This window comes from Leopardus geoffroyi, chromosome E2 (assembly GCF_018350155.1).
Source record: "Leopardus geoffroyi isolate Oge1 chromosome E2, O.geoffroyi_Oge1_pat1.0, whole genome shotgun sequence".
Taxonomy (NCBI): domain Eukaryota; kingdom Metazoa; phylum Chordata; class Mammalia; order Carnivora; family Felidae; genus Leopardus; species Leopardus geoffroyi.
Window position 1 is genome coordinate 61,602,042 of NC_059335.1, and position 27,528 is coordinate 61,629,569.

General features: G+C 48.0%; 1 protein-coding gene across 14 annotated transcripts in view; it reads right to left on the reverse strand.

The window, feature by feature from the left end:
• FANCA (FA complementation group A) overlaps positions 1-18,951 on the reverse strand; it is a 63,096-nt gene extending 44,145 nt beyond the window's left edge. For 9 of the 14 annotated variants that reach the window (XR_006702094.1, XR_006702093.1, XR_006702095.1 and 6 more), the window contains exons 1-11: positions 18,334-18,483; positions 17,379-17,488; positions 16,939-17,023; positions 13,247-13,389; positions 13,016-13,111; positions 10,605-10,678; positions 6,375-6,484; positions 4,429-4,511; positions 3,658-3,691; positions 3,165-3,231; positions 1,489-1,601 (exon numbers count right to left, since the gene is read on the reverse strand). Coding sequence is in view for 10 of the 14 variants with exons in the window: in XM_045440048.1 (XP_045296004.1) it covers positions 1,489-1,601; positions 3,165-3,231; positions 3,658-3,691; positions 4,429-4,511; positions 6,375-6,484; positions 10,605-10,678; positions 13,016-13,111; positions 13,247-13,389; positions 16,939-17,023; positions 17,379-17,488; positions 18,334-18,412 (994 nt within the window). In the remaining 4 variants the exon portion in view is untranslated. Of the gene's footprint in view, positions 1-1,488; positions 1,602-2,417; positions 3,023-3,164; positions 3,232-3,657; positions 3,692-4,428; positions 4,512-6,374; positions 6,485-10,604; positions 10,679-13,015; positions 13,112-13,246; positions 13,390-16,938; positions 17,024-17,378; positions 17,489-18,333 lie in introns of those variants that run through there. The other 5 variants (XR_006702096.1, XM_045440051.1, XM_045440056.1 and 2 more) reach the window with 5 other exon arrangements.
• Positions 18,952-27,528: the final 8,577 nt, after the last annotated feature.

A 27,528-nucleotide genomic window follows, 5' to 3' on the forward strand; every position in this document is an offset into this window, starting at 1 on the left:
CTGAGTTCACCATTTCCCTGTTTTCCCCATTTTCTATCAAATGCTTGTATCTTTGGGCCCAGCTCCCTGCCGATAATCTTCATCATGTCTGCTAAGGTTTCTAATCCATTAGTTACATTTTAACTTTGCTCCTTTACACCCTGTGTCATTAAGCCATCACTGAGGACACTGTTGAAAGGGTAGCTGACTGGAGCAGGCCCTTCAGAAAGTATAACACAGCACCTGCTGGAAACATCCCTGCATCCCTCCCTGGGGCAGGACCTCCCCTCAGGACACACCGCTGCTGGAGGACCCCCCCCATCCCCCCGAGGACACGGGGCTGCTGGAGGAACCCCCCCCTGCCCCCCCCCCCCCAGGACACACTGCTGCTGGAAGAACCTCTCCCATCCCCCCAGGACACACCGCTGCTGGAGGAAGCCCCCCCACCGAGGACACACAGCTGCTGGAGGAGCGCCCCCCCCCCCCCCCCCAGGACACACCGCTGCATAGAAAAAGCCTACTGGGCAAGGTTTTCATTTTCACCTCCTGAGTACCAGTGAAAACTTGCAAACACTGTCACCGAACAGATGGTGACACCAACCACAGGACACCCAGTGGAGGATGATATGCCGTTAACCACTTTTAAGAAAAGCATACAGGGGCCTGGGGGGCTCCAACTCTTGATTTCAGCTCAGGTCATGATCCCAGGGTGGTGGGATCAGCCCTACGTCAGGCTTTGCACTGACAGTGTGAAACCTGCTTGGGATTCCCTGTCTCCCTCTCTCCCTGCCCATCCCACACACGCGCTCGCTCGCTCTCTCTCTCTCAAAAAAAAAAAAAAGCAGCAGCATGTAATTACAACTGAATCTTGAACAGCACGGATTTGAAATGTGTGTGGGCCTACTTACATGCAGTTTTTTCCTGATAAATACAGTGTAATACCGTACATTTACTCTCTCATGATGTCTGAATATTATTTCCTCCAGCTTACTTTACCATAAGAACACAGTACATAACACATGTACCGTACAAAATCTGTGTTAATCGACTGTTTCTGTTACCTGCAAGGCTTTGGTCAACAGTAGGCTGTTAGGAGTTAAGTTCTGAAAAGTCAAAAGCTATACGCAGATTTTCAACTGCACGTGGGGTCAGGGTCCCTAACCCCACATCATTCAAGGATCAACTGTGCATAAGAAAACGCTTATATGACTTATTAAAACAAAACCTAGTAATTCACTCTGATAACTAGATTTTCATGATCTACTGAGAAAAGACCACAAGAAAAGTTTTGCATTAAAGATATTTCTATTGGGGTGACAATGTGGCTGATGGGTGACAGTTCTCCTTCCGGTACTTTGTTAGTACTGAGCTTTTTTAATGAGCATGTGTAACTTTCAAATGAAGACATTCGATGATCATGTGTCCTCGTGCTCTCGAGCCGTCTCAGAGTCCTGCCATGTGGGCCCAAGCTCCCATCGGGAGCCAAACAACCTGGGCTCTGGAACCTACCTTTCAGCACAGGCTTGTGGGTTAGCACCTGAGTCAGAGTATGACTGAAAAATCTCTTAGGAGAATCTGTCGAAATCATTCTGTCATATGTGTGTCCACAGAACACGCCGAACCTGCAAACACAACATTAAGAGCCGCTCAGCAAAAGAGGGGCCCTCCAGGGTCCCGGCCGTGCCAACAGCTCATCAAAGGCTACTTCTGTCCAGCAAGGCTGCACGGACCTCGAGGCCCCCAACTCTCAGCTCAGGGGGCGCAAAGGCTCACCCTTTCCAGAACCCTGAAACGTTCACTCTGCCAGGCCGCTGTGCCACAGACTCGAAGTGGGAGTCTGGAGAAGTGTGGGTCTAATAAGAAAGGGACCGCCCATAGAGCAGAAAAGCCAGAAAGGGATCGGAATGACCTCCGCAAGTCTGGGTCAGCGCACGGCAATCTGCAAACGTCACAAAGCCTCGGCCTCCCCGTCTGTGAAATGGGAACCAGGGGCCAGCAGGGCCTTGGCCAGGCTTGTGCAGAGCGCCCGGCACACAGACATGCAGATGCAGCAACGTTTCCCGAAGCTGATGAAGCCTCATGACACGACCAGGAAGGAAGAGCGGCGGGCAAGGGACGTCACTGACAGGTCAGGAGTGACAAAGGGTGATGGGGCTGCCTGACAGTGGAGCCCTGAGGGCGATTCACTGTGCCAGCGTCAGAGCTGCTGACAGCCGTAGCCAGCTTCTCAGGTGGAAGACCAGCCCCAGTCACGCAAGCCACGAGGAGACACCGAGCAGAAGGGGTGGCCTTCCCGAGGGCCAGACTGGGATGCAAACCCCCGTGTGCCAGGAAGCCTGGCCGCCCGGACCGGGGAGGGAGAGGGGTCTGCTTTTGTCGTCAACACTGGCAACTAATTAAGAAACTTAAAAAGAAACAAACGTATCAACACTCATTACCTAACTCTCGGGACAGGAATCTGAGCAATCCAGTCAGGCGTGTCATAAACGCAGAAAACGCAGAAAGCAAAGCAGTGTTGGTTGTACAGAGTTTAAGTACTGAACGACACAGCATGTCGGAGGGTCACGAGAATTACCGGAGAACAGGCAATCAGGAGCCAAACAATGAAAGAACAGAGGGTTTCCCAAGGCCTGGGAATGCTGGAAAACTCTCCTGGCTTCCCAGGAAAGAACCGACTTCCGGGCTGGCCTCATCCCACGTGACTTTGAAGCAAACCCAGACACCCCAACAACCACTCCTCAACGTGAACTACCAGACAGCCACGCAGCGAGAAGGCTAACGTGGCAAATCCCGACCACGGGTGAATGTGAGTGCCGGCTTCAGGGCGCACCGAGGGTTCGGTGGCCAGAGGGCACGGGCAGGGAGGCAGGAGGGGAGAGCCGAGGCAGTGAGAAGGTCGCTCCAGGAGTGGCCTACCGCCCGCCACGACCCTCAGGGATCCGGGCTCAGACCAGGTGATGGAGGATTCCCGAAGAAAGGGGGAGTCTTGAGAGGGAGCAGGCGGACCAGGGGGTTTCTAGCGCTTTCCAGCGGTCGTCCTCACCTGATGTTGTCACAATGGCAGAGAACGTGTTCAGGAACCAGCTAGCTGTTGATCCTTCGGGACTGTTTCAAATACCCAGGACCTTTAAGGCAACAGGCACTGTCCCCCGAGCACACCCAGCAGGTCTGCTCCCAGGACTTACCAGCACTTCACCACCTTGTGCTGTGGGGACCCATCCTGCATGCCAGCGGCCAAAGCCTCGAGAGCGACTGAGGACAGATGATGGGAACAGAAAACACATCAGCTCACCACCACAATCCACCAAAAACGACCCCCAACCAGTACTAGTGGACGAGTCGGGTAATGCATCTTTGGAGAAACCTCCTCCACTTCCAAATAACAGACCGCCGAGGCCTCCTAGGTCCCCACATGATACAAGTCCTCCCCATGCATCCCAGTGGTACCCGAGACGTCGGCCTTTTAAATCAATCAAAACACATAGACCATAAAATGCTTCCCTAATTAACCGTTACACTGGTTGTCATTTGTAGCTCTGGAGATTAAGTGCAAAGTCAGGAGAGACCGTAGAGGGTCAGTTCAGGTGAAGTACTTGAAATGCAAAGGCAGGAAACCTTGAGAATTCCTAATAAGCAAACGAACTCATGGACAGGCTGGGGCAGGAGCAGGTGACTCACAGATCAGCATTCTCTGAAGTACAACAAACGCGAGCTGTCAAAGCACAAGACAGAAGTCACCGTTAATCACATATGCGTATCGCACAAGAAGACCGGTCGCTCTACAGCAAAATAAGAAAGTGTATCCTAGACAGCATCCCAACGCTGGGGAGACCCTGACAGTCAAAGGGCAGACTGGGGGCGCCTGGGTGGCACAGTCAGTTGGGCGTCCGACTTCAGCCAGGTCACGATCTCGCGGGTCCGTGGGTTCGAGCCCCGCGTCGGGCTCTGGGCTGATGGCTCGGAGCCTGGAGCCTGTTTCCGATTCTGTGTCTCCCTCTCTCTCTCTGCCCCTTCCCCGTTCATGCTCTGTCTCTCTCTGTCCCAAAAATAAATAAACGTTGAAAAAAAAAATTAAAAAAAAAAAAAAAAAAAAAAAGAAAGGGCAGACTTTCTGGAAGCATCCATCATGCTCCCTGGGACCCTGGCCCGAAGCCTGCTGGCCTCCCACAGCCCCTGGCTCAGAGGGTTGGCAGAGCTCTGCTGGTGGAAAGTTCTCCCTTCCCACTCGTCTGAAAGCACAAGCTAGATTCTGGGCTCTCATGAAGGCCTTCACCCTCAAGAGCTGGATGAGGGAGTAACATTACTCACGGAGCACCTCACGAAAACAAGACTCCCCCATCAAAGCTTATACGCTATAACGTGGGTCAGTCAGATACTAGCCGCTTGTCCAGAAACTTGCATTCTCATAACGAACCGATTCCCAACTCTTCATACCACTTTTCCTCCTACCTGGCCCATCTGTTCAGGCTCCACATTTCTTCTGAGATCCGAGTTTTTCTGAAATCCTCTCAAAACAAACATTTGCACAAGATCTGAAAGCCACAAAACCCAAAAACGTCAACGCACTGTAACCTTCAAATAGCTGTGGATGACACAGAGAACCCACTTTCCAGGGTCTGGAGCATGAGGACCCACAGGAGGCGTCACCCCACACACAAGCATTCACCAGCCCAACCCACAAAACCCTTCCTGAACCAGACTGTGCTCTTTGCCACTCTATCTGGAAGGGAAATTCTTATCATCCATCAAGTTTATGGGAAGGATTTTTCTCTTAAACAAAAAAGTAGCATCTGGGACATCTGGCTGGCTCAGTCAGTACAGCAGGTGACTCTTGATCTCGGGGTTGTTGAGTCTGACCCCCACATTGGGTGTAGGGATTACTTAAAAATTAAAAAAAAAAAAAAACACCATCTAAGGGTTTCGTGTGGATTATCTCTCCAGCCCATCTCCTACCTCAAAATATAAGGACTGTTCCAGGAAGACCCAGAAGCACTACGTTCAGGAGAATGGGGCAGGAAATGGACCCATAAGTTCCGATAAAATTAAAGGACTGAAATCAAAAATATTTTGTCTAATCTTCAATTTAAATTCTCAGAGCCCAGACTACAGGATTCAGGAATCACAAGGAGCTCACATCCATCACCAAGAAAGCTTTAGGAAAAAGGAACATGTCTTTTGTAACGTAAAAAAAAAAATTCACAAGCTGTGTGGAACATTCTACTTCTCATCTAATAGGTTGCTTATTTGGAGATTTCATTCCTCAGAATTACTGACAACGGCAAGGCTCTGCTGGCTCAGAGAGCAGCCTAGGACAGGGCCCACCCAAAGGGAAAGACACCCAGAAAAAGACAAGTGTGACAAGAAAACTGCCACTCCGAGCTACTGTCCAGGCAATGGACAGCATGGCGCCCCTGCTCTCACCCAGGGTCCGATGATGATCAGATCAGGCCATGAGCTTAGCATGCCTGCCACACTTCCTGCTTTGCTTTTCCAGGGCACCTTTTGAAATAACTACTTAGGGGACGCCAGGGTGGCTCAGGCGGTTAAGTGTCTGACTTGGGCTCAGGTCACGATCTCTCAGTTTGGGAGTCCAAACCCCACACCGGGCTCTGTTCTGACAGCGCAGTCTCCTTGGGATTCTGCCTCCCTCTCTCTCTGCCCCTCCTCTGCATGGGCTCTTTCTCAAACATAAACATAAAAAAAATAATAACCACTTAGAGTTGAGCCCATAAAAAGTTGGTGACCTCAGGTCCAATCACCCCACAAGTAACGGGCACTCGTACCCTGTCTCCCGCTCGCTTGGGAACTTCCCTAGCTAACTGCAGCTCTCCTTTCCTGGGATCTGAAAGCAACAATTTCCGTGGCTTGACTTCCTTTCTGTGAGCACCCTGAGGCTGCACCTCCAATCAACAGGGCCCCGGAGGTGTCCATCTCTCCGGAATGGGAGCTGAGGGGCTGAGGGAGCTCCCTGCAGACCCCGTGTGGTGGTCTTGTAGCTCTTGGTCCAGCAGATCGTAATCTGCATATTTTAAACACAGTAGCCACCGGCCCCCGACACAGCGGGTCAACAGACGGACTTGGCGAAACTTCCACAAAATTCAAATACGAGCAAACCCAGGCAGGAGGCCTGGGTGGAGAGGGTCTCACGCGGTGGTAGCCCTAGATTTTCTTCTAGGTCGTTGGTGCAGTGACTTAATTACCGCATGTCGTGTGAAGCAGGGCTCCAACTTCACGCGTGTGACCACTTGTCCCAATACCACTCGGCGAATGGACTGTTTTTCCGGATTCCCATGCCAGGGGTGCGGGGCTGTCCTGTTTCCCACAGACTGTCACAGCAAAAAGCATTCCCGCTGACTTAAAGTTTATCCGTGAACCTGCCCCTGTTGTGAACTTACCAGAAAGCATAGCACTGGCGACGTCACTGTACGGAGATGCTTCCATTTCCTCACACAGAAGGCACAGGTTCCTGAAGAGCCACGCCACTGTGGCCTGCGTGTCAGCATGACTAGGGACAAAGCACACACCACGTGCTCACCATCCCTCGATATCTACCAGGCCGTTTTCTTCCCCGGTCACTTCACTCAGAAGCTGGGGCACAGAGAACGATCTGGCGACCATGTGAGCTATTCCCAGAAGTCACAATGGGCCCAGGTGACATACACGGGGTATCGGAACAGCTGCTACTGACATTAAAAATGATCATTTTCGGGGCACCCGGGTGGCTCAGTCAGTTAGGCATCTGACTTCGGTTCAGATCATGATATCACAGCTGGTTGAGTTCAAGCCCCGTGTTAGGCTCTGTGCTGACAACTGAGATCCTGGAGCCTACTTCGGATTCTGTGTCTCCCTCTCTCTCTGCCCTTCCCCTGCTCATACTCTCTCTCTCTCTCTCTCAAAAATAAACAAACATTAAAAAAATTTTAGGGGCGGGGCACCTGGGTGGCGCAGTCGGTTAAGCGTCCGACTTCAGCCAGGTCACGATCTCGCGGTCCGTGAGTTCGAGCCCCGCGTCGGGCTCTGGGCTGATGGCTCAGAGCCTGGAGCCTGTTTCCGATTCTGTGTCTCCCTCTCTCTCTGCCCCTCCCCCGTTCATGCTCTGTCTCTCTCTGTCCCAAAAATAAACGTTGAAAAAAAAATAAATTTTTAGGGGCAAAAAAAAAAAAATTTTTTTTAGCGGCGCCTGGGTGGCTCAGTCAGTTAAGTGTCTGCCTTTGGTTCAGGTCATGATCTCGCGGATTGTGAGTTTGAGCCTCACGTCAGGCTCTGTGCTGACAACTCAGAGCCTGGAGCCTGCGTTGGATTCTGTCTCCCTCTCTCTCTGCCCCTCCTCCAGTCGTGTTCTGTCGGTCTCTCACTCAAAAATAAAAACATTAAAAAAAAAATTTTTTTTTAATGTTTTTAAATAATCATTTTCAAAAAGTTTAGGGGCACCTGGATGGCTCAGCCGAGTCCAACTCTTTTTTTTTTTAATTTTTTTTTTTAACATTTATTACTTATTTTTGAGAGAGAGAGAAAGACATAGCATGAGCAGGGGAGGGGCTGAGAGAGAGGGAGACACAGAATCCGAAGCAGGCTCCAGGCTCTGAGCTGTCAGCACAGAGTCTGATGCAGGGCTCGAAGTCACGAACCTCCAGTTCGTGACGTGAGCTGAAGTTGGACGCCCAACCTACTGAGCCACCCAGCTGCCCCAGTTGAGTCCGACTTTTGATTTTGGCTCACATCATGATCTCACAGTTCGTGAGATTAAGGCCCATGTCAGGCTCTGTGCTGCCCACCGGCTCGCTCTCTCTCAAAATATATAAATAAGCTTTAACAAAAAAAAGTTTATTTGCAGTAGCTTACTACTCATCGAGTACAAAGCAAGCTCAATTAGAGTAAAATAATCAAAAACAAAACAAAACAGCAGCGATTTGAAGCTATGGTGGTCATCGAGGGCATCAGGCACGCAGAGCTCCATTTGGAGCCTGGACCCAGAAGCAGGAGCAGTGGGTGGGGTGGTGGCAGGGGTCCTCACCAGTCAGACTTGCATTTCTCTGGTGACCAACGACATCTGGCATCTTTCCGTGTGCTTAGCCTTACGTGTATGCTCTTCAGACAAATGTCTACTGAAACCCTTGGTCCATTTTTAATTGGATTGTCTTTTTACTGGTGAGATGTAAGAGTTCTTTACGCTAGATACTAGATAATCAGATACATGATTTGCAAGTAATTTCTCCCATTCTAGGTGTTGTCTTTTCACGGCCTTAACAGTCTTAAGAATGTTGCACACAAAAATTTTAAAACTTGATGAAGCACAATTTTCCTCGACATTTTCTTTTGTACCGTGAATTTTAGGCATCTTTTCCAAGAAACCATTGCCTCATCTAAGCTCGTGCAGACATAACCCTAGATTTTCTTCTAGAAGCTTTAAGGCTTTAGCGCTTATGCTTAGGTCTTTGGTGCACTGGGACTTAATTGCTATACGTTGTGTGAAGCAGGGATCCAACTTCATTCTGTTGCACGGGTAGGTTCATTGTCCCAATACCGCTTGTGGAACGGACTATTTTTTCCCTGTCCAATGGTCTTGGCACCCTTGTCGAAAATCACCTGACATATACGTATGGGTTTATGTCCGGACTGGAAATCCTATTCCATTACTCTAGGTCTACCCTTATACCTGCACCACAGCCTAGCTTTGTAGTAAATTCTGCAGACAGGACCTGGGACTCCCCAACACTGTTGTTCTTTCTGAAGGAATTTTGGCTAGTCAGGGTCCCTTGTACCTCCATATCAAAATCAGAATCAGCTGGTCATGGGAATGCAAGCTGGTGTAGCCATTCTGGAAAACAGTGTGGAAGTTCCTCGAAAAACTAAAACTAGAACTACCCTACGACCCAGCAATTGCATTACTAGGCATTTATCCATGGGATACAGGTGTGCTGTTTCAAAGGGATATATATACACCCCCGTGTTTATAGCAGCACTATCGACAATAGCCAAAGTTTGGAAAGAGCCCAAATGTCCATCGATGGATGAATGAATAAAGAAGATGTGGTATATATATATACAATGGAGTATTACTCAGCAATCAATCTTGCCATTTGCAACCATGTGGATGGAACTGGAGGGTATTATGCTAAGTGAAATTAGTCAGTCAGAGAAAGACAAAACTCATATGACTTCACTCATATGAGGACTTTAAGAGACAAAACAGATGAACACAAGGGAAGGGAAACAAAAATAATATAAAAATAGGGAGGGGGACAAAAGAAGAGACTCATAAATATGGAGAACAAACTGAAAATTACTGGAGGGGTTGTGCTAGAGGAGATGGGCTAAATGGGTGAGGGGCACTAAGGAATCTACTCTTGAAATCACTGTTGCACTATATGCTAATTTGGTTGTAAATTTTAAAAAATAAAAAAAGAATCAGCTTGTCAATGTATGCAAAAAAGCCAGGCTAGATTTTGATGGAGATTATACTGAATGTATAGATCACTGCAAGGAAGTGTATGGAAGGAGTACTGCTATCTTAACAACATTAAATGCTCCAATCCATGAACATGAAACGCCTATTTATTTAGGTCTTCGTTTCCCTCCATTATGCTTTATAATTTCTAGTATACAAGTCCTGCACTGCTTTCACTTTATTCCTAATTTAATCATTTCCATGTTCTTTTTAATGGAATTACTTTGTTTTCAGATTGCTCACTGTTCTTGTATAAACACACGATTGACTTGTATGTTGATGTTGTTTCCTGCAACCTTGCTAAACCAGCTTAGTAGCTCTAATACTTGACAGTGTGGACTCTTTAGAGTTTTCTATATGCAAGATGGTATCCTCTACAAATAGTTGTGGGGTTTTTTTAATGTTTATTTATTTATTTTGTGAGGGAGACAGAGAAAGCTTGAGCGGTGGAGGGGCAGAGAGAGAGGGAGACAGAGAATCATAAGCAGGTTCTGCACTGCCAGCACAGAGCCCAATACAGGCCTCAACCCCATGAACCGTAAGATCACGAGCTGAACTCAAAACCAAGAGTCAGACGTTTAACCAACTGAGCCACCAAGGCACCACTCTTTTGTAATTTTTAACAATATTTTATCAGAAGGGCACCTGGCTGGTTCAGACGGTAGAGCGTGCAACTCTTGACCCCAGGGTTATGAGTTTAAGCCCCACTTTGGTGTGAACATTACTTAAAAATAAAATCTTAAAAAAAAAATTATCACGTGACATATCTCATACAAAGAAAACGTTACCAGGACACCTGGGGGTTTCAGTCAGTCGAGCATCTGACTTTGGCTCAGGTCGTGATCTCACAGTTCATGAGTTCAAGCCCCACGTCAGGTTCATTGCTGTCAGCCTGTCAGCGCAGAGCCCACTTCTGATCCTCTGCCCCCCTCTCTCTGGCCCTCCCCTGCCTGCACTTTCCCAAAAACAAACGTTAAAAAAAAAAAAAAAAAAAGAAAACATGACCAAGTCTGGGCATGACCACAACTTCAACCATAACAAAAGTTGTCTTTGAATAATGAAGAGTTTCAGTGATTTTTGGCTTTAACATATAAATAAGTAATTCATTAGCAGGTCAGATTACAAAAAATAAATCACGTAATATTAAGGTAATGTTAAATCATCGCCGGTACACTACCTTTCCAGCAGCTCTTGGAAGCTCACAACGTTTTGTATGTGAAGCTGCCACACGACCTCAAGCAACAAAGAACCCTAAAGAAAATAACCGTACCGTGAGTCCATCACACGCACACTTCCCCGCAACGTGCGGGCTGCGTACCTGAGCACTGTGCTCTATGCAGAACTAAAGTGGGGTAACGATCACGCCCCAAGATACACACTGGATCCACTTTGGCTTTAACTCACCAAGTGGGGGCGCCCGGGGGGCTCAGTCGGTTAAGCTTCCAGCTCTTGATTTCGGCTCAGGTCACGACCCCAAGGTTCATGAAATCAAGCCCCCTGCCAGACTCTACACTGACAGCACACTGCCTGCTTGGGATCCTCTTTCTCTCTCTCTGCCCCTCCCCCACTCGTGTAAGCTCTCTCTCAAAATAAACATTAAAAAAAATAAAACTAAGGGGCATCTGGGTGGCTCGGTCGGTTGAGTGTCCGACTTCGGTTCAGGTCAAGATCTCACGGTTCGTGAGTCTGAACCCGGCGTCGGGCTCTATGCTGACGGCTCGGAGCCTGGAGCCTCCTTCGGATTCTGTGTCTCCCTCTCTCTCTGCCCCTCCCCTGTTCACGTTCTATGTCTCTTTCTTTCTCTCAAAAATAAACAGACATTACAAATTTTTAACAAAAAATAAATAAAAATCAACTCACGAAGCCTTCAGTCACTCACCATTACCATCATTCACCTCCTGGCACCCTACCCAGTCTCTACTCTAACTTGCTTCAGGGCCTTTCTCCCATGTGTTCCAAAACAGAGACTGGACCTCTCAACATCTGCTCTTCTTAGAACTCTCCAGTGGCCCTTCACAGCTTCCAGAGCAAGGCTGAGACTCTTGGATGCAGCACCGGCCAGCTGTGACCCAGCTTCTGTCCCTCTTGTTCTCTCCTATCCCAGTGAGGTCCTCCCTTCTGGAGCACACACCCCTCCTCCTCCCCGCCAGGACACCTCACTCAAGTCAGCTCTGTCTCCCACTGTCCGCTTCGTCCTACTCTCCACCCAGCAAAATGGCACTCTCCCTTCACACGCCGTGCAGCTGCCAGCTCTCTTAGAAAGCCTTTCCCAGGGGTGCCTGGGTGATTCGGGTGAGCGTTTGACCCCAGCTCGGGTCATGATCTCACGTGAGTTCAAGCCCAGGCTCGGGCTCTCCTCCGTCAGCACGGAGCCCGCTTCAGATCCTCTGTCCCACTCTCTCTCTGCACCTCCCCTGCTCATACTCCCTCTCTCAAAAACATTAAAAAAAAGCAAGCAAGCAAGCAAGCTTTTCCTAGGGACACCTGGGTGGCTCTGTTGGTTAAGCATCTGACTCTTAATCTCGGCTCAGGTCGTGATCTCACTGTTTGTGGGTTTAAGACCCACGTGAGGCTCCACTCCACCAGCAAGGAGCCTGCTTGGGATTCTCTCCCTCTCTCCTCTCTCCCTCTCTCTGCTGTCCCCCACTGGCACATGCATGTACTCTCTCAAAAAGAATAGACATAAAAAATAAAATAAAAAAGCAAGCCTTTCCTAACCACCTGATCATACAGCTGTCACTCTTCCCTGCACGCCTGTGGACACCTGTAGTCCTGCAACTAGTATGCATTCAGCTGCCCCTCCCTGTAACTAGCTACCAGTGAGCGCCAGGACCGTATCAATCGCTGCCAAATCAGGTGAACTCTACAATGCATGCTGGATAAGAGAATGGGGGGAAACCATGAGTGCACCATTACCTGAGTTTTCTCTTACCTTTTCTATATTCTTACCGATCTCATTTAATAACCAATTAATTCCCTTGAGTTCTGTCAACTATTCAAAAATCTGCAAGACTACTGAATTAAAAATGTTTCAAAAAAAATAAATAAAACAGATAAGGATCTTTTTTTTAAGAATAATTTTTATGGGTGTCTGGGTGGCTCAGCTGCTAAGCAACCAACTCTTGGTTTCGGCTCAGGTCATGATCTCATGTTTTGTGGGTTCAAGTCTCACGTCAGGCTCCATGCTGGCAGCATAGAGCCTGCTTGATTTTTCTCTTTCCCTCTCTCTCTCAAAATAAATAAACTTTGGGAAGAAAAAAAAAGAATAATTATTAAATTCCATTTTTCTGCTTTACTACACTGTCCTGGAAAATTGTTCATAATTACATATAAGAAGATAGAACACCATGTGTCTGTGGTACATTCTAGTAAACGGTACTCATTATGGGTGAATACCAACAAATCCAGTAACTGAAGGCACTTCCTTCCACCCACAGAGGCATCTGCTGAGTGCTTTCATCCCCCAGTCTGTGATCAATGAGACGCTGGCTGGAACCCCTGAGAACATCCAGGGACTCCCTGGGCTCGACCCAAACCAAGAAGCTACTGGAGAAACCCTGAGAGTCAGAGCCACAATGTCCAATTTACCTGCACTTCCCACAATTCCTGACACAAGGAGAATCGGGAGAACATACTGTGTGCCAGCAAATACTGAGCCACCTCCAACAAGGAAGACAGTTTCTTCTGAAAAGACAGATTAAATCTTCAAAAAAGTAATAATAAGCAAACACTTGAAACAACATTAAAGACATGTACTCCTTTTCCCAACAGCTCCAGAGCAACGAGTGCGCACAGCGTGCCCATCGCCCGGCGTCTCACCCTTTGCTCTGCGCTCAGCAGCACCCTGTGCGAGGGCTCGCCCTCAGACACACAGATCTGCGTGATGCTGGAGGCCACCAACCGGCTGGACAGCACCGCCACAGGGACACCCAGCCTTGAAGCTTGATCCCGCAAAGCAGAGCCTTAAAGACAGAACAAAACATGAGGGACACGCTACAAAATCTAAAACAGAAGACCTGGCGTTTAAAAAGCCTTTTAAGGGGCGCCTGGGTGGCTCAGTCGGTTGAGCGTCCGACTTCAGCCCGGGTCACGATCTCGCGGTCCGTGAGTGCGAGCCCCGCGTCGGGCTCTGGGCTGATGGCTCAGAGCCTGGAGCCTGCTTCCGATTCTGTGTCTCCCTCTCTCTCTGCCCCTCCCCCGTTCATGCTCTGTCTCTCTCTGTCCCAAAAATAAATAAACGTTAAAAAAAAAAAATAAATAAAAATAAAAAGCCTTTTAAGCTGCAGCCGCCCAGAAAATGGTCTTCTGAAGGGGAGCACAGATCTAGAGGGAAAAACAAGGGATGGAAATAAGACATTTCGTGACTGAAGCCACACACAGGACAACAATGGTCAGCATTCGAAGCCCACAGTTGCATGTGCCAACGTCTCCGTGTGACACAAATAAGGGAGCTTGGCAGATATATTCTCAGAACTTGATCAAAGTTTTCCAAGGAGCACAGACAATTGGCACCTACGGTGACTCCTGCAATGGGTTCCTGTCTTTGTAATGACTTCAGTGTCAAAACCAGACCTGCTTCCACTGACTTTATACTGATGTTTGGCAAGTGGGTCGTTTCCAAATGCTGTGTCACACATTGGTGGGTAGTAGAGACCACAGGTGTGGTCAGCCCTCGGACTGGCAGGCGGAGCCTAGGTGCTGAGCCCACAGGCAGCCACCAGCCTCCTGAGTATCCAGCCTCTGGTCTGCATTCAATCAAGTGAGAACTCCAATCAGCCTAGATAAGGTAATGCCTACAAGCAAACTGCCATCTCATTTGTTTGACTTCCAAAACTAGGGGTTTTTTTGTATTTTTTTAAAAAGCTGGAGCACATGCCCATTATCTTCAGGGTTCTGAAAACACATACCAACATGTAAATGAAAACAATAATAGTTACAAAGGTTGCTAAATGACGATATTAGAAATCATCAACTACAGGGGGTGCCTGGGTGGCTCAGTCAGTTAAGCGTCCAACTTCGGCTCAGGTCATGATCTCAGGGTTCATGAGTTTGAGCCCCAGGTCAGGCTCTGTGCTGATAGCTCGGAGCCTGAAGCCTGCTTCAGATTCTGTGTCTCCCTTTCTCTCTGCCCCTCCCCTGCTCACACGCTGTCTCTCTTGCTCAAAAATAAATAAAAACATTAAAAAATTTTTTTAAATTATGAATTATAGAGGTCAAGAAATAATTCATGGTAGAAGGGAAGAAAATGCTAATTTCTAGCCATTTTTGCAGAGCAAAGGAAACCATCAACCAAACAAAAAGGCAATTTACTGAATGGGAGAAGATATTTACCAATGATATATCTGACAAGGGATTAATACGCAAAATATATAAAGAACTTCTACAACTCAACACACAAAAAATCCAGTTAAAAAATGGACAGAAAACCTCAATAGACATTGTTGCAAAGACGTCCAGATGGGCAAGAGACACATGAAAAGATGTTCAACATTACTCATCATCAGGGACATGCAAATCAAAAGCACAGTGAAATGTCACCTTGCACCTGTCAGAATGGCTAAAATCAACAACACGAGAAACAAGTGTTGACGAGGATGTGGAGAAAAAGGAACTCTAGCACACTGTTGGTGGGAGTACAAACAGGTGCAGCCGCTCTGGAGAACAATGTGGAGGTTCCTCAAAAAGTTAAAAATAGAGGGGCGCCTGGGTGGCTCAGTTGGTTAAGTGTCCAACTTCAGCTCGGGTCATGATCTCCCGGTTCTTGAGTTCGAGCCCCGCGTCGGGCTCTGTGCTGACAGCTCAGAGCCTGAAGCCTGCTTCTGAGTCTGCGTCGTTCTCTCTCTGTTCCTCCCCCACTCGCATTCTGCCTCTCTCTCTCAAAAATAAAGATTAAAAAAAATTTAAAAATAGAACCACCCTAAGATCCAATAGTTACACTACAAAAAAACTAATTCTAAAAGATATATGCATGCCAACGTTTATTGCAGCATTACTTAAAATAGCCAGAATACAGAAAGAAGCAAGTGTCCATCGACAGGTGAATGACTAAAGATATGGTATATATACAATGGAATATTACTCAGCTACAAAAAAAGATGTTACCATTGGTAATAACATGGATGGATTTAAAAAATATAATGCTGGACATTAAAAAAAGAAAAAGGGGGGGGTGCCTGAGTGGCTCAGTCGGTTAAGCATCTGACTTCAGCTCAGGTCGTGATCTCACTGTTGGTCGGTTCAAGCCCCATGTCAGGTTCTGTCCTGACAGCTCGGAGCCTGGAGCCTGCTTTGGATTCTGTGTCTCCCTCTCTCTCTATGTCCCTCCCCTTGACGTGCTCTCTCAAAAAGAGACATGAAAAAAAAAAGAATATGATGCTAATAAGTGAAATAAATCAGGGAAAGACAAATACCATAGGATTTCACTCATTTGTGAAATTTAAGAAACAAAACAAATGAACAAAGGAAAAACAGTCTTAAATACAGAGAATGAACTGGTAGTTACCAGAGGGAAGGTGGGTGGAGGGATGGCCAAAAACATAAAGGAAACTGGGAACTAAGAGTACATGTATCTTTTTGTTAATTTTACTTTTTTATTATTTGCAAAATTTTTTAATGTTTATTTTTGAGAGAGCAAGAAACACAGCGTGAGCAAGGGAGGGGCAGAGAGGGAGATGGAATCCAAAGCAGACTCTAGGCGCTGAGCTATCAGCAGAGCCCGACGCAGGGCTCGAACCCACGAAGCGTGAGACCATCACCTGAGCCAAAGTTGGACACTTTACCAACTGAGCCACCCAGGCACCCCAAGAATACACTTATCTCGACGAGCGCTCAAAAATGTACAGAATTATTGAATCATTATACTGTACACCTGAAACGGATATAACAATGCATGTTAATTATACTTAAGTTAAAAAAAAATTACAGAAAAAAGAGGGGCACCTGGGTGGTTCAAGCAGTTAAGCATCCAGCTTCAGTTCTGGTCATGACCTCATGGTTTATGAATCTGAGCCCCACATCAGGCTCTGCGTGCTGTCTCTCTCTCGAAAATGAACGTTAAAAAAAAGAAAAGAATAGCCATTTCTTTCTGAATTGTCTCCATGGGAAAGTGTCTGTTTTTATTTATAAGGCTTCAATCTTTTTAATTTTTTTTTTAACGTTTATTTTATTTTTGAGACACAGAGAGAGAGAGCATGAACGGGGGAGGGTCAGAGAGAGGGAGACACAGAATCTGAAACAGGCTCCAGGCTCTGAGCCTGTTTCTTTATTTATTTATTTATTCACTTTTGAGAGAGCACAAGCAGGGGAGGGGCAAAGAGAGAGGGAAAAGAATCCCAAGGAAGCTCCGCACTGTCAGCACAGAGCCCGACATGGAGCTTGAACTCACAACCTGAGCCGAAATCAAGAGTCAGACACTTAACCAACCACTTTTGTTTATTAGAAGCAAATCAAGACCACTTTACATAAAGCTCTCCCATACCTCCATACATTAAGAAAATTAAGTTCTAACTTACCTATGAGTGAACTAGAAAGATTAGTACAGGCCTCAGGATCAATCAGCTGATTGAGACACAGTGTCTTACGTGATGCACCTTCTACCTAGAAACCAAATACAAAGAACTCTATTCTTAAAAGTTCAAGTTGTGTGTCCATAAAAACAATTTGTGTATATAATGCTTGCCTACTGCACTATTCTTAAATATTTCGAGGTAAACGTTTTTAAAAAGCGAATCTTACCAAACTTTTTTGAGAAAAACTAAATTCACTCTGAAATCACATTTTATCTCCAAAAAGATAAATGCTCACAACCTTTTTCTCATGGAGTCAACATTTAATGGATGCTTCCACCAGATACTCATAAGGCTTTTTCTGGGTCTCTAAGATTATGCCTTGGCTGCATGCAAAACACCCAAACTTAAATCTGCCTGCAAAGGTCGAACCAATTCCCTCTTACCTCGAGCAGAAGGTCATTCAGGTTTAGGTGGCGTCTCAGGAGGTGCACAGCGGATTCCTGTAACTTCTGCTCTGTTCCAGGACGGTACATTTGCCTCTTGACCCTTCCCGCTAAGGGCGAAAACCGGTTCCACAAAATAACAGCACACCTTAAAAACTCATGTAAGAAGACTTGGTGACATTCTAGACCCCCTGATGTGGTGCACCTCGGGGACACATTACTTCGTGGTATTCTTATGAAAAATGCAAATCTAATCATGAGAAAACACCAGACACACCCAACTGAGGGACATTTTCTAAAATGAGGGACCAGTACTTCTCCAAATGTCCAGGTAAGCAAAGACCCAGTAACTGTCACCGATGGGAGGAAATCTAGACAATTCTCTGTGGAATCCTGGGACAGAAAAAGGATATTTTGGGAAAACCTGATGAAACCCAAGCCTAGGGGTTGATTCTTGTTCAGTCAGGTTACGTGGTTCTGGGAGTAGGCTAAGCTGACCCCCCTTACTGTCATCCCGCACTCCTGGACGCAGAGTATTATTAACTCCCTGCCTCCTAGAACCATCTTTCTTGACGTCGCGTTGGAAGGGGGCCAGCCCCGCGAATGCAGGAAGAACTGGAGATCTACCGGAACAGGGGTCGCTGGGATGGGAAGAGGGCAAAAGGGACGGGAAGTCGGGGGAGACCAGAACCAGGGGGCGGGGGCGTGGAGGGAACAAGACAGGGGGCACAGGACTGGGTATTGAGGGAGAGGAGAACTGGAGGTCGGTGGGACGCGGGCAGGAGGCGGGGGTTCAGGGCGGAGGAGGACGAGGACCGAGGTTCTGGGGCGCTGGGAGGAGGCAGGAGGTCTTGGGGGACAAGGAGAGGTCGGGGACCGGGGCGACGGAGACTAAGGAGATAAGGGGTCTCAGGGCCCGACACCGCCCACTCCCGCAGCCCTGGTGCCCTCTTACCCAGCAGCTCGGTCCACCTCCTCTTGCGACTCCCCAGCCCCGAGGTCGAGGCGGCGCCCTCCACCTGCGAGTCCGACATGGCGGGAACTTGACATTCCCTCCGCAGCCTCCTGCATCCGGCCCGCGCGGCCTCCCCATTGGCTACGGCCCCCGCGGCCTCCCTATTGGCTGGCGGCTACCCGGCCTCCCCATTGGCCGGCCGGTGCTCGGCCACGCTCCGTTGCCCGTTGGGGCGAAGGCCTCACGACGCGGCCATCTTGGTGGCGGCGTGTGCCGCCATGTTGGTGGTGGCAAGAAGGAGGCCGGTACCCTGATCCGTGGAGAAGGGTGATGTCGCTTTAGAGTTGACGGGTAGCGGAGCGCATTCAAAACAGCGTCACGCGCGAGAAAACGGTGGCATCCTTGTGCATGATTCCTGCCGAGAACGGCCGGCCGATAGTCATGCCGAAAAACCCGACAAAGCCACAACCGAGGAGACTAAAAAGCGCTGAGCTGTGTTGTTCATCCATCTGGGCGCCCCGGTTCCTGGAGTTGGATGGGGGCGAACCCGCGCGGGCTGCTTGCGGCCCAGTGAGACCTTCCGCAGCGATACAGACAGTCTGAGGCTAGTGCGACTGAGTCCTCATTGTTAACTTCTATTTGACTTTAATTTAAACGTAAGTGGCCGCAGGTGCCCATGCGAATGGGTCGCAGGTGTTACAACCTCGAAGAAAGCAGGTCCCGTGGGGCGCGGAATCGTACTGCGTCGCTGCGGTGGCTTTCCCTCGATGCTCTTACCTGTGAGATTCTTGGATGTTGTGCTTGGCTGTAGTTAACTTGTTTTCATGGCTGTCTAGTATTTCCTGGATAAATAAATATATATACACACATATAACTGATAATTTATATAATTTATTTTCTGTAAGTTATGATGTTTTGAAATTTTAAAAGCCTTTCTGGCTAGGGAGAGACTCCCCACCCCACCCCACCCCACCCCACCCCCGGGGGCCCACAGGAGCCTGCCGTTGTTAAGAAACTGTCCAACTCAGAGCCACACCTCCTCCGTCTGGCCTCAATCCTAGGAGGCTATAGTGTGCTACCTTCATCATACCCTGGCCAGCTGCCGGGCAGCTACCACCGCTGTAGCCCACAGCCCACCAAAACTATTCAAACTAGCCAATCGTAGCGGTTTACCCTGCTCAGCCTTAACTTTCATGGGAAAACTCTGATAAAGACCTTGATCTCTATCAAAATCAGCCTTACTATTCTGTCTCCTAGCCACCTTGGAGCTGCCTCGTGTGGCCTTTCACAGCCTGCCATTCCTCCAGTGTCTAGGACCTGTGAATATAATGCAATTTGTTTTTTCCTGAGCCTCTTCGGTCTCCTCTTGTGACCATCTCATAAAGATTACAAAATAGATTTTTTTTTTCCAGTTAAACCTATGGCAGCTTAAGGTTAGAAATGAGGCCTCGGAGCCTGGTTTGCACACACCGTGGGGCCGGGGGACCAGCAGTGGACAGAGGGCCATAGGGCTGTCACACTGGTGAACAACAGGCAGAGGGAGCGTAGAGTGATGTTTGGCTCGTTTCTGTTTAGGATGAACTGCGGAAGGGCCGAACGATAACACAAGATTCTCTTAACACCTCGAATGGAAAGAGCATGTACAGATTTGTTTAAACAAACTTTACCATATAATCCTGTTTATGCATATATGATAAAACAAACATAAGTGAAAAATGCTTCGAGGGTACCCTGAGCCCTGACTTCTGAAGGGTGAACTAAAAACCAACTTGGTTGTCCTGAGTATTAAAACCCGGTTCTTCCCTCCTACGTAACGCTTCCTCCTGAGTATCTCCTCTGCTTCTGACAGGTCTGGTCCCCAAATGTGTGGGCATTTTTCCCCTAAGCAATTCACTGGGACACCAACTGGGTATACTACAATTCAAATACATTCTGACACTATTTATGGGGACAGTATCAGACCCCACAGGTGAAGGGCTCGGTCTTATCAGCTTACCGCCCATTCAGATGACACTTCCAACAGTAGGTCCCCAGATTTCCCACAACTTCTGTCAACGAATCCGGGGTTCCCACGACCCCCTCCTCAGGTTTGATTAATTTGCTAGAGTGGCTCACAGAAGTCAGGTAAACACAGTTACCAGATCCTTAAAGGCTGTGAGAAAGGGTACAGGTGAGATGAACCGCTTACACAGGGGAATCCCGAACACAGGCCATCTGTCCTCATGGAATTGGGGTACATTTCCCTCCAACTGTTGTGTTCGCCAACCTGGAAACTCTCCCAACACTGTACTTTTGGGATTTTACAGAGGTAAAATCATCATGAAGGCGTGATTGATCATTAGCTCCATTTCCAGCCCCTTTTCCCTCTCTAGAGGATGGGGACCAAGCTGAAACTTACAAGCTTCTCTAACCATTACTTGGTCTTTCCGGTGACCAGCCGAGCCACGCAGGAGCCCACCTAAGTTACCCCATCAGAACAAAAGGTGCTCCTGCTGTTGCCACTTAGGAATTTACAAGAGTTTCAGGAGCTCCGTGCCAGGACCAGCGGGGAGAGACCAATGTGTATTTTCTGTCCTCTCCCAAAGGGTTGGAAGAGCTGAATCACCTTTCAGCCGAGGCTCAACATCCAGGTTTCACACAATATCACCCTGTCGGCCATGGAGCCCTCTTGCGATGCAGGAGGCCCTCGAAGAGCGCCCCGCTGTCAACTCCTGGATTGTCTTCCAAACTTCCGGAAAGGGCACACTTTCAAATCTGTGTGCAGGCTATGACCCTCTGCGGAACTGCTGGCAGGCCCAACCCAGATCTGGACTGCTCACCGTGAGATAAATGCCCACAAAACCCCACGGGGGGGCGACACAAGCCGGGCAGTGGGCTGCAAGATGTGGCCGCACGTTCTCCCCCACCGTCGAGAGGTGGAGTCTATTTCCATCTCTTTGGTCTGGACAGCCAATGAGACGTGAGTAACATGATACAAACAGAACCTTGAGAAGAGCTTGTGCTTTAGAGTTTGGAACGCTGAGCTCCCCAAGGAACACACCTGAGCCAGCCTACCTGAGGATGAGGCTACGTGGAAGAAAGGTGGGGGCCCAGCCAACAACAGTCCCAGTCCCTGGCGGGCAGCCGGTCCAACACCAGAACCTGGGAATGAGGCCATCGCAGGCTGTCCAGCTGCCAGCAAAACGCCAGTGATGTAGGAGTGGGAGTGAAGCTGGCTCACTAGAGGAATGATGGGCTAAGGAGACCACTGTTACTTTAAGCCACTAAGGTCTTGCGATGGTCTCTTACAGAGCCACAGATCATTGATAAAGTCCTTTACACATGATCTATCATAGGAGCAGGCGGCGTGAATATCATTCCAACTTACAGACAGGAAACAGGCATTCGCAGGTTAAGGGATTTGCCCAAGGACACACAGCTAATACATGGCAAAGACAGGAAAAGAACTCAGGTCTGTCTGATCCCCAAACCTAAACTCTTAAACTGGAGACATGGGCAGGTGGGGCTACAGCCCTCTAATGGAAGGGGGAGAAGAGCCTCCTGGGTTTAGCACTCCACATAATTCCTCCTCCTCAGCCTCTGCCTTCCCAAAGACGAGGCATTGGGAGAAAGAGATATCCCTGAGAAAGAGAACCCAAACCAGGCTGGCCCCCTCCCTCCTGCATCTGCCTTGCGTCCTCAGTGCCTGGATTTCTCACCTTTTCCTGGCCCTTCTGTCCAGCATACGGAGACCCTGCCTCTTTTCATGCCAATGTCTATATGGAAATGGCCCAGAACAGAAGAAAGAATGTGAAGATGAGTGTTTCCTTGACATTGCCCAAGGTGCCAGGAAACACTGGGAACAAGACCGAGTCTCTTACAGATCCTGAACCCCATGTCCAGCCCCATATCCAGATGGGATATGACCAAAAGGCTTTCACCGCACAAGAATCCACAAAAGCAAGTGCCCTGGGGATACTCCTCCAAGCCCTGGGGGGGGGGGTGGGTAGGAGAGGCCATTAGGTGGTCCACTCCTACCCCACCCCCAGGAGCCTCAGGAGCACTAGAGGTGTCTGCGCTCCACAAGGGCCACCCTGCCTCTGGCAAGTGTACCTTCTTTGCCTCAAAGTGAAGCCTGCTTTGAACTGTCCATCTGCCCATGGGCCATGCTGACTGCGCGGGTCTCACTTAGCACAACAACTTAGACACACAAAACAGGGCCTTGGGTGCGTGGGTCAGGAATAGGAAATCAGAACCCACAGAGTCCCCACAAGGGGTTCTGCCAGACCCTTTGCACTCTGTAGGCCAAGTATGATGGTGTGAATTATAATGGCTAGAAAGTGCAGAGAACAGACCAGTTCACAAAAAGGCAAAGACTCATTCTCAGGGAAGACCCTAAGACAAGCCTGGGGGGAAGAGCTGGTGCCCCGTCAGGAAGCCCGTCCCATGTAGCTGGGCCCCTTCCCACCTCCACCCTGGCCATGCCTCTGACAGACCCTAGACCACAACAAGAGCTGTCCGTTTTAAGCACCCTTTAGGTTATTTGAAGGGGGAGTTTATTAAATTGGGGGAACGTCATTTCCACTTGGCCATGAGTCGGTCCGAGAAAAGCTTTGCTCTGTTAATTTCCCCAAGCTGTTGACAGGGATGGAGCCCTGGATTATTATTTTTTTTTAAGTTCATTTATTGATTTTGAGAGAGAAAGAGAGAGACAGAGACAGAGAGAACCCCAAGCGGGCTCTGTGCTGTCATCGGGGCTGGTGAGATCATGACCTGAGGTGAAATCAAAAGTCAGATGCTTAACTGACTGAGCCCCCCAGGTGCCCCTGATTATTTTAACTAGAATAAAATCAGACTTATTCGTGTTTTCCTAATGCTTGTCAAATTCCAAAATGTAGGGGCGCCTGGGTGGCACAGTCGGTTAAGCATCCAACTTCAGCCAGGTCACGATCTCGCGGTCCGTGAGTTCGAGCCCCGCGTCGGGCTCTGGGCTGATGGCTCAGAGCCTGGAGCCTGTTTCCGATTCTGTGTCTCCCTCTCTCTCTGCCCCTCCCCCGTTCATGCTCTGTCTCTCTCTGTCCCAAAAATAAATAAACGTTGAAAAAAAAAATTAAAAAAAAAAATTCCAAAATGTAAACACAACAAATCCATATTCTTGGAAATCACTAAAAAAATTGCTCTAGGCAGCTGAAGTTTTAAAAGAGCTTTATGCAAATTACCAGCTCCTGGAAACAGCACCCACCTGTCAGGGGCTGTGCTCAGAAACACTGAGCCTGTGCAAACCCCAGGCCTCGGCTGTCTGTCCTCACATTGTGGCCTGAGGCTTGCCTGAGTCAGGTCCCGTGTGCCCACATGTGTGCAGGTAAGCCTTGTGCGGGGCCAGTGCCCACCCCCAGTTCCCCGTGAGGACACCGATATTCTACATTCCTATCATTACGGGTTGTTGGGCTGCAGGAAACCTGGCCAAAGGTGTTTGGTGCTGCGATGGACTTTTAATCAGGAAGCCGAGGGGGAAGCAGAATTCCTAAGAACCTCTCCTGTAAGTTCCCGGACCTCTCAAGAATGAAAACGGACCAAAGAAGACCTTCAGGCTCAGTTTCCCCATTTGTAAAACTGGCCTGAGAGACGCCACAGTTCTGTTACCGTCTGCTCGCTCGGCCCCCGTGTGTGCAAGTCCAGAGTGCTGTGTCCACGCTCCAGAGTGCCCTTTAGTACTCAGTCTGGAGCTGAGGCCCGGCTGAGACCTGCTGAGGGGACAGGCAAGTGAGGAGACCTCCTGTCACCCAGAACGCTCCTGCCACTAGAGCATGGGGGTGTTTCCTCCCCTCCATGGCCCATATGAGCTTCTGCGTGCACTTTCCAAAAGGATTGGTCTCTAAGGAAGGACGTGGGTGGATCCCTACCACTCACACTGATGCGGGAGCATAAGGCAAGCTGAGGGCAAAGTACAAGCTGACAGCACCCCCCCCTCCACCAGGTGGGGTGTGTGTCACCTTCCTGGGACACTCAGGCTGACCGAGAACGCATGAAAGGAGAGAAAAACAAATGTTGACTGAGATCACAGCCCTGCAGGACAGGAGTCCCCTTCAGTTTACATACGTCTTGGCAGGTTACAGGAGAGGGGCAGTCTTATCCATAGCCTAATCCCGAAACCTATAGATTCAGTTTCCTGGAGCCCTAATATCACCCTCCCCTCCATAGCGATGTGGGAACAAAGGTAAGAAGGAAATGGCAGGTGAAAATTCTTTATTACCTGCAGCCCATTGACAAATATTTTAGGCAAATACAGGTAAAACACTTCCCCAGAAACCCCGTCCTGTCGTAATGTTAATGCCTCATAGAGGGAAAACAACCTTAGCTTGATAATAGCTAGGCCTCCCATATCTTATGAATCTTCTTTAACATATGAAAATCCCTTTGGGAAATTCCTCTTGCCTTTATCTCCCCCAACTCCATAATATATAAACATTCACCCCTCACACTTAGAGCACAGCTGTTCCTGCCCACGGGTCCTGTCCCGCTGCTTTAATTAAATCACCTTTTTGCACCAAAGACACCTTCAAGAATTCTTTCTTGGCCGTCAGCTCTGAACCCTACCATCACTCCAAAACCTCATCACACTCACTGCTTCTCAGGCACAGCATAGGAAGATGTGAGATATTCATTTCAAACATGGAAAGGACGTTCCCCCACAATTATAATAGCAGACACACGGGCATTGGCAAATAACATTAAAGGGGCCAAGAAACACCGACTTGCCCACGATCGTACCCAAGACAAACACTATTAATATTTCACTGTGCATCTTTCAGGGTTCTCCTTGGTAAATACCTTTTCAATAGATTTGTTAAGTTTATTTATTTATATTTTGAGAGAGGGAGAGGGAGAGAGAGAATCCCAAGCAGCCTCGGCACCGTCAGCGCAGACCCTAATGCGGGGCTCAAGCTCACAAACTGTGAGATCCCTGAAGGGGTTTTGAAATGGTGGGGGACCAGAGCTGATAACCAAGAAATAATTCATGAGCCGTCTTTGATGCAAAAAGGTGATTTTATTAAAGCACTGGAACAGGACCTACGGGCGGAAAGAGCTGCACTGGCGGGGCCTCTGGGGGGCTCGGTCGGTTAAGTGTCCAACTTCAGCTGAGGTCACAATCTCACGGTTTGTGGGTTCGAGCCCCACATAGGGCTCTGTGCTGACAGCTCAGAGCCTGGAGGCTGCTTCGGATTCTGTGTCTCCCTCTCTCTGCCCCTCCCCCGCTCATGCTCTGTCTCTCTCTCCAAAAAAAAAGAGCTGCTCTGGGATTGTGAGGAGTGACTGATCATATACTTGGGAGTTTGGGGAGGTAAAGGCAAGGGAAAGTTTCCAAAGGGATTTTCACATACTAAAGAAGACTCACAGGACACTGGAGGCCTAGCTAATTGTCAAGTTAAGGTTGTTTTCCCCTCTAGCAAAGCGTTAACATCAAGACAGTAGACAGTTCCTGGAGAAATGTTATACTCTGCCTGTCTCAAATATTTGCCAATGGGCTGCAGGTTATAAGGAAATTTAATTTTACCTGCCATTTCCTTCTGCCTTTGTTTCCCCACATCAATCACGCCCTGAGCCGAAATCGAGAGTCTAAGCCACCAAGGTGCCCCCTTAAATCCTTTCTAATTGCTTCAGGATGTTGTCTGTGGCTGAGCAGATCAGTCCTTGTCCACGGCTTTCCCTTGCACCTTTGAGGACTGTAGAATTATCTTTATTGCCTCAGGATAAATTTCACATAGCAAAATTGCTGGGTCAAGACCACACGTACATTATCATTTGCTTTTTATTTTTTGGCCTTATGGGGTCCTTACCACGTGAAGATTCAAGAGTACCGTAGAAGTGCTATGTGCCAAACCCAGAGATTTCACTGCTAGCTCCGTAGTCAGGGGGTTGAAAGCTCCTTTATGAAATCCTGGGATTCTAGGATACAGAATGTTAAAAATATGTTTATTACAGGAAACCATCAAAATCCTAGAGGAGAACACAGGCAGCAACCTCTTTGACCCCAGCCACAGCAACTTCTTGCTAGACATGTTGCAGGACGCAAGGGAAACGAAAGCAGAAATGTACTGGGATCTCATCAAGATAAAAAGCTTCTGCACAGCAATGGAAACAATCAACAAAACTAAAAGGCAGCCTATGGAATGGGAGAAGATATTTGCAAATGACATTTCTTTTTTTAAAATTTTTTAAAGTTTATTTATTATTGAGGAACAGAGAGAGACAGAGCATGAGCATGGGAGGGGCAGAGATAAGAGGAGACACAGAATCCGGAGCAGGCTCCAGGCTCTGAGCTGTCAGCGCAAAGCCCGATGCAGGGCTCAAACTCACAAATTGCGAGATCATGGCCTGAGCTGAAGTCAGACATTTAACCGACTGAGCCACCCAGGCATCCCTGCAAATGACATTTCCGATAAAGGGTTATTATCCAAATCCTATTCCTAAAAAACAAATAGTCCAACTAAGAAATGGGCAGAAGACATGAATAGACATTTTTCCAAAGAAGACATCCCGATGGCTAACAGGTGCATGAAAAGATGCTCAACATCACTCTCATCAGGGAAATAGAAATCAAAACTACAATGAAATACCACCTCACACCTGTCAGAATGGCTAAAATTAACAACACAGGAAACAACAGGTGTGGGCGAGGATGTGGAGAAAAGGGGAATAATCTGCACAGTTGGTGGGAATGCAATCTGGGGCAGCCGCTCCGGAGAACAGTGTGGACGTTCCTCAAAAAGTTAAAAATAGAACTACCCTATGTTCCAGCAACTGCACTAGTAGGTATTTACCCAAAGGAGTAAAAAAAAAAAAATACAGATTTGAGGGGTTACATGCACCCCCATATTTATAGCAGCATTATCTGCAATAGGCAAGCTATGGAATGAGCCCAAATGTCTAATGACTGATGAATGGATAAAGAAAATGTGATATATATATATATATATATATATATATATGTACGTGTGTGTGTGTATATATATATGTGTATATATACACACATATATATGGGTGGGTGATGGGCATTAAGAAGGGCACTTGCTGTGATGGGCACTGGGAGTTCTACATAAGTGATAAGCCACAGAATTCTACTTCTGAAACCAATATTGCACTGTGTGTTAACTAACTAGAATTTTAATAAAAAAATTGAAGAAAAAAAGAAATAAAAGTATGTTTATTTAATGG